The 7,500-nt window shown below is 45.6% G+C and overlaps 1 protein-coding gene across 1 annotated transcript in view; it reads right to left on the minus strand.

Moving 5' to 3' along the window:
* The window catches only part of LOC308172457 (arf-GAP domain and FG repeat-containing protein 1-like), a gene marked incomplete at its 5' end in the record, with an annotated part of 36,224 nt that overhangs the window by 2,079 nt on the left and 26,645 nt on the right, over positions 1–7,500 (minus strand). The window contains 3 exons of the mRNA XM_080547361.1: positions 3,374–3,469; positions 4,470–4,549; positions 5,019–5,199. Of these exons, the coding sequence (XP_080403487.1) occupies positions 3,374–3,469; positions 4,470–4,549; positions 5,019–5,199 (357 nt within the window). The remainder of the gene's footprint in view (positions 1–3,373; positions 3,470–4,469; positions 4,550–5,018; positions 5,200–7,500) is intronic.

The following is a 7,500-nucleotide window of genomic DNA, read 5'->3' on the forward strand; positions in this document are numbered from 1 at the left end:
TTACAACACTAGCTCCTGACCTCACTGGTTCATTTACAACACTAGCTCCTGACCTCACTGAGTCATTTACAACACTAGCTCCTGACCTCACTGGTTCATTTACAACACTAGCTCCTGACCTCACTGAGTCATTTACAACACTAGCTCCTGACCTCACTGAGTCATTTACAACACTAGCTCCTGACCTCACTGGTTCATTTACAACACTAGCTCCTGACCTCACTGGAGGTGGTGACATATTACGTCTTCATCTAGGATGTTCTGCTAACCGTTATGAGCAGCAATGAGTAGTGTTTCTACTGACCAGCAGGGGGCAGGATGGGGCAAAGCCACCCTCACCAAAGCGAGGGAAAAAGAAAGATTGAGGCATAATCAACCCTGCCGACCCTCACAAAAGCAGCGCAAGGGTCAAAGTTCAGAGCACACTGCACATGCACTGGGAGGGAAAGAGATGTAGAGGCCCCAGGTGAACTCTAGGAAGCACTTCCACATCAAGCAAGGGAGGGAGAGGAGGAGGGGTGTGGCTAGAGGAGGAGGAGGAGGAGGAGGGAGAAGGAAGAGGGGGACCTACCAAAGTGAGCTGCAGGGTATCATCAGTCCCTCGCTCTAAAACACACCCCCCCCCCCCCCCCCCCACCCCCACCAATCAGACAGAGCCATCGTCAGGCCCTCAGCTCTCAAACACACCCACGCACCCAGGCTTTTAAAAAAACAGCTTAAGATTGTCTTGTATAGACAGTAGGGATGCACGATATTATCGGCACCGATATTTATCGGCCCGATAATGGGAAATTAATGTTTATCGGTTTTATAACATTTTAGCCGATATAGAGCCGATAATATGAAGCCGGAAATATTTCTGCTTCCGGTTTCCGCGCTCATGCTGCTGCGCCTGCGTACAGGCACGCAGTGTATAGACGACAGGGAAACATGAGAGCTTCCCCGGTGTGGACATTCTGCAGAGTTTCTGAGGCAGATAGTGCGTTTGCAATTTGCAATACAAGTTCGGAGAGGAGGGCAGAGGTCTACGAGTTACAACACAACGAATCTCATAAGTCACCTTAAGATTCACCATTGCAAGCACGCTGTATGGAAGGAATATCAAGCAGAAGGTAGCCTAGCCGCGGTGCCTATTGAACACGCATTTGAATTGTATTCAGTTTGTATATTAGGGAACACCAATGGAAAACGTGTCTATTATTTAGGTGAGAATGTGAATGTAGGCTATACAAGACAAGTTGTTTACAAGGAAAACATGCACTTTTTGTTTTTCCATGTCAGTGCAATTTATTTTGAATTCTTATGCAAAACGTTTGATGGGCTTTATCCCAACCTACCTCATCCTCATGCACTAAAAGTAGCATAGCCCTTTTCAGTTGCTTTATTAAGCATACTAGTGGAGCCTACTATGTGCCTTGTGTCATTCTGTTTATCTGCACACTAAGCAGCCATTTGGCACTAGTTTCTGTAAAAGTTCTATAAAACGTTTGGTTCTTTAAAAGTCTTTATTTTTGTATTGACTGATGCACTTTATTTATTTATTTTTTGATATTTTATTTATGCATTTTCAATTTACAGGGATGCACTTTATTTTTGACACTTTTTTGATCTAATTACTCTTAGGTGAGCCTTTTTTGTTTTCATAAAAGGAGGCCAGATCTTGGCTAAAAAAAGCATTGTGCACTGTCTATAACAGATTCTGTTTGTTAGAGGAAATAATAAATGAACATTTGAAGAGTCAGAAGTGTTCTCTTTGTTGTGTTAACAATAGTGATGTAAGTTAGATTTAGTGAGATCACTATGGAATATTAAATCATCAATCTTTGCTCACTACATAGCCTTTCTTACCTTCAGGTGTGCATGAACTACAGGTTATCAACTGTGAAATTATATCGGTTCTCATATCGGTTCTCATATCGGTTATCGGCCACGAGAAGCGGGTAAACATCGGTATCGGTTGGAAAAAATGCATATCGTGCATCCCTAATAGACAGGCTTTTGGATAGCCCCAAAAGCCTGTCTTTCTGTGTCCTGTTGATGTTGTTGTACACCTGTTGTCTGTTACTTGTTTTTGTTTTCACTTGTTTGCCTATTTTAACCTGCTGTGGCTTTCGCTCTTTTATTATGTTTTATCGTGTTTCTTCTTTATTATGTTCTCTATATGTAAAGCACTTTGTGACCCCTGGGAAAGGTGCTATACAAATACATTTTACTTACTTACTTAGGTACTTACTTACTTACTTACACCCCCCCACACCCAAGCCGGCCGCTCTGACAGTTCATCTTAATCTCACTCAGCCACATGTTCAGCGATTTACTCTGTTGGACTGAAAAAATGCTGGACTATGTTCTCTATGTTCACAAACCAGTAAATAATGATGTTAGGTACATACAAGACACTGAACTCCAAATTGCTCCCAGTGAGCGGGCCGGCGCCTTGCATGGTAGCTTGCCGCCATTGGTGTGTGAATGTGTGTGTGAATGGGTGAATGAGAGGCGCTATATAAGTATATATATATATATCTATATAAGTCAGTCCATTTACATATACAAAGCCAGGGTTCAGAAGACCTCCTCAGGGATTCACATGACGAGCTCAGCTGAGTGGTGAGGTGCAGGTATCTGCTAAATAAGGACCTGGTTGTATCTCTGACGCCCCTCAGAACACAAAAACTGCCCGTCCTCTCTTTCTTTTTTTTAGCTTCTAAGAAAAGTGTTCACATACTCATGGTGCCTCTGTAAAGACGGGGGTATTTTGCATAGTGTTACAACATATTCAGTCAAAATGGCCACTGACCATTGATAGAACAGCTAACTAGAACAGCCGTGTTTTGTTTTTGTTTTTTTTTAAGTAATTTTTTCTGAGTGGGGCAGTACCACTCATATTTTTCCTTTTTAATGACAGATATAGTAGAGATTATGACAGGAAGGATGGGTGAGAGAGAGAGAAGGGATGACATGCAGGATATGTCCGCGGCAGGAATCGAACCGGGAGCCCTGCGGTACATGGTCAGCGCTTAATCCACTACGCCACCTAAGCGCCCCAGCCATGCCTTTTCTACCTACTATAAGAGCTGCCACAGGGGTCAACCATGACCATTACACACAACGACCACTAGTTGGCACCATCTTGTAAATTAGCCTGCCTCCTACACAGAAAAAACTAGCAAAATAGCTTTATCCTAGCTTATCCTGATCCTGTGATTTAGTCAGGATACTGGGTGGTAGAACGCACATATCTAGGAAAAGTCATTAAAGGAGGGTCCTGAAATTTGATTGAGTGCAAAGATATAAAAAATCTGACTCACAGGGTCAAATGAGCGCTCATGGCTGTTCTAGTGTTAAATAAACCCACCCTGCTCCCCCTCCCTACCTGCTGCAGCCACGGCCGCGGCTCTGCCGTTGTTCTGGAAGGGGTTAGTGGGGGCGGGCGCTGGGGCCGCTGCTACAAAGGGGTTTGTTGACGGAGCTGCAGAGAAGAAGAAGAAGAAGAAGAAGACATCAAATATTTCCCCTTCAGTAAAGACGAGAATAACGAAAATAACTTGTTCCATCGTCTAATTCTTGGTTGAAGGACTCAGGGTGTGTTCTCACTAGAACATTTGCTTCACTTGGAAACGGAGTTTAGGGTAAAATTCGCTTTCCTTTTTGCGTCGTTTGGAGCTGTGAGAACGCGCATTCGAAGTCGCTCTCGGAGCAAACATCCGACGGATACTCCGCTTGAAAAGGGTGGTTTCGCTCCGGTTAGAAACGACGCGTCGAGGCTGTCCATAGGAAAACAGCAGCGCATGCGTGTTGATCTGGATAAGAGCAGGACGAACGGGCAATTATTATTTTTTCTGACCAATCAACTACCACGTCTGTTGCTTCGATTGCGTATGTTACTTCGTTTACATAAAGGGCTGTGAGAACGCAAATCAGAGAAATAATTTATGCAACAATGTTGCAAACTCATCCACTTGCTCCGGGTCCTGATTCAGACTTTCATGTGAGAACATGACCTTAATGTCCTTGTTATGTCTAGAGAAGATGAAGTATAAGGGGCTGCTCTAATAAGTAAAAAAAAACATGGGATCCTATTCTCTCTTTTGTTAATTAATTCCTTCTTTAGGGTGATTAGATAGTCTTATTACTTATTTTACAAAGCACAAAGTACGCTACTATTTGTATTTATATATTCATTTGACACTGGTTGGTAATAACACAATGATAAACGATTGTCTTTCTTGATGTGTGAATGTTCATTCAGCCCTATGCGCAACACAGTCATTTCTTTGTTTTGTTTTGAGTCCTCTCTTTTACTGTTTTTTCTTAGGTTCCTCCTTTTTTATACTGTACTGTCCTTTTTGTTTTTGTTTTGTATTGTTCTAAAAATGTCAAATCGGGTGAACAGTTTGTTTATTTGGTATTGGTAACCCAATAAAGATACTTGTGACTTCCTTTTTAGCTTCATCTCAGAGTTCACTCACCTCCGAAACCCTGGGGCATGCTGGGTATGCACTGCTGTGGCTGGGCTGACGACACGCCCGTCACTGCCCCGAACATACCCCTGTCACACAACACAACACAACACAGGGGTTAGTGTATGACCACAGCCCCAAACACCCCCCTGTCACACAACACAACACAAGACAGGGGTTAGTGTATTACCCCAGCCCCAAACACCCCCCTGTCACACAACACAACACAACACAACACAACACAGGGGTTAGTGTATGACCACAGCCCCAAACTACCCCCTGTCACACAACACAACACAACACAACACAGGGATCAGTAGATGACCACCGATACTAAAGAAACATTGAACAAAGGAGGTGAGAGACTGGGTATTTTAAAAAGATGAGTGAGCTTCAGGAAAAAGACACGACAATCAACAAGTAAATAGTGGAGTACTTAGCTAATTACTTTAGTTAGTATGTGGAAAAATAACTCATTTCAAGTTATGGGAGGAGTGATAGGAAAAGGTAGAAAGAAGTCGAAAGGAACAAAAAGTAAAAAAAAAAAAAAAAAATCACACTTGTGACGTGCTGCAGGTGTTGTATACGCTGGTGGGGGGGCCGGAGGAGCCGAAGACGTTGTCCAGCTCTGCTAGCGCGGCGTAGCGGTCCCCTCCTAGCAGAGCTGGCTGGCTCTTGGGAAGGACTCCTCCTCCTGATGATGCAGCTGCTGAGCTGAATCCTGCTGGAGCGCCCCCTCCTGGACACACACAACACACATCCTTCAGTTTTGCGGCAGCAATCGATTGGACCACCTTACAGAACACACTCAAACTGATATCACTTATCATTTTCAGAAATACATTTCAGCAGGTCATAGTTGACTGTTGTTCCTGCCGATTGCCCGGCCGATTGCCCTTTTATAAACCCCCCCCTCCCCCATAACTGACTTAGAACCACTCTGTAAACAAGACACCAACCACCATAGAACCCTTCTTGGGGATATGCTGTAAGAAACAGACCTCAACCTCTGATTCTAAACATGAATAACTGCTGGTGGTGCAGAGAGGAGGTGCTACTTCATCTTAGCCACTCATGCGCACCAGCCCAACCTCCAGCATGTTTATCCCACCTTTAGTTCTGCTACACAGAGGCTGGCAGGGAGGTTACCTTGCTCCGTTTGGGCAGAGCTAAAGATGGCATCCAGGTCAGTCAGAGCTGCGTGTCTATGGGCAGGGACGCTAACAGGGACGCTAGCAGGGACGCTAGCTGTCTGCAGCCTCTATGGCTGGTCCTAAACAGACTGACTTATATCGTGCCTTATTCCAAAGCGCTTTACAACGGCCTCTCATTCACCCATTCACACACACATTCACACACAAATGGCGGCAAGCTACCATGCAAGGCGCCGGCCCGCTCACTGGGAGCAATTTGGGGTTGTGTCTTGCCCGAGGACACTTCGACATGTGGCCAGCCGGGGCTCGAACCGCCGATCTGCCAACCTTGCCATCAGACGCCGGCTCTACCTCCTGAGACACAGCCTCTACCTCCTGAGACACAGCCTCTACCTCCTGAGACACAGCCTCTACCTCCTGAGACACAGCCTCTACCTGAGACACAGCCTCTACCTCCTGCGCCACAACCTCTACCTCCTGAGACACAGCCTCCACCTCCTGAGACACAGCCTCTACCTCCTGAGACACAGCCACAGCCTCTACCTCCTGCGCCACAGCCTCTACCTCCTGAGACACAGCCTCCACCTCCTGAGACACAGCCTCTACCTCCTGAGACACAGCCTCTACCTCCTGAGACACAGCCTCTACCTCCTGAGACACAGCCTCTACCTCCTGAGACACAGCCTCTACCTCCTGAGACACAGCCTCTACCTCCTGAGACACAGCCTCTACCTCCTGAGACACAGCCTCTACCTCCTGAGACACACCCTCTACCTCCTGAGACACAGCCTCTACCTCCTGAGACACAGCCTCCACCTCCTGAGACACAGCCTCTACCTCCTGAGCCCCTATCTGATCCTGTAGAGTTACTCTGGGAGGACCCGAAGGATCCACAGTCAGTGCTACAGGATTTGGGGAAAATAAATTGACATTAGCTAGTTCCCCCGAAGTGTTACCAGCATGTGAGAAGAGAGCTGACAGAGAGAACCGTGAGAGGGCTGCAGTGTGTGTCCATGTGCTGCAGCACCACAACAGCTATGGGGAATGTGTGTCAAGGAAACGCAGGTAGCTGCAGTGGCTCAGAATCTGGGGCGTGGCTGAAACTACTACACAACACTAGGACACCTGCATCATCTTCAGAGGACAGTACAGTACCATCGTTCATCAGGAACAGCTTCACCTCCTGCACAGAATCCCTATGAGCTATGGATCAATGTGAGCGCATATGAATGAAGTGACTTGGCTATCTGCAATATGAACTGTCTGTCTGTCTCAGGGTAGGATGAGGAGCCTTGTCTATCTGTCTGTCTGTCTGTCTGCGCAGATGTAACTGAATATTCCTGAAAAAGGGTCATATGCCGATTAAGGTGTTTACATGTCACAATATTCCGATTCAAACAGGCCTATGCCAGGGGTCTTAATCTGAATATCCCCTATGCCAGGGGTCTTAAAATGAATATTAATCTTAATCCAATTTGGTACGTGTTTACATGACTCTTGCCCAATCGGAATATTGAGCAATATGCCGCTTAATACAGGAATATGGTGTGCATGTAAACACAGTCGATGACACAGTAGGCAACAGAAACACGGGGAGAGAGAGAAACAATAGATCCTCTCTCTCTCTCGCCGTTTCTCCTGCCCTGAAGGCAGCCTGGCAGAGCTTCTCATCCCTTTTCATTGAGCGGGCTACAAGTAACTAACCCTACTCATCCATATGGAGAGATTCATCTGATCTCAGACTCAAATGATTTCCAATACTTATGTTTCCACGATTATGATTCCACCCATGTATAGCGTGATAATAATGTGCTTGTAGGTGACAAGAATATTTAATAATAATATCAGTAATTCAGGCCCCCGGTTCTTAAGTGATAAAGTGTGTG

The sequence above is a fragment of the Nansenia antarctica genome (assembly GCF_963989245.1).
Source record: "Nansenia antarctica genome assembly, chromosome: 17".
In the NCBI taxonomy this organism is placed as follows: domain Eukaryota; kingdom Metazoa; phylum Chordata; class Actinopteri; order Argentiniformes; family Microstomatidae; genus Nansenia; species Nansenia antarctica.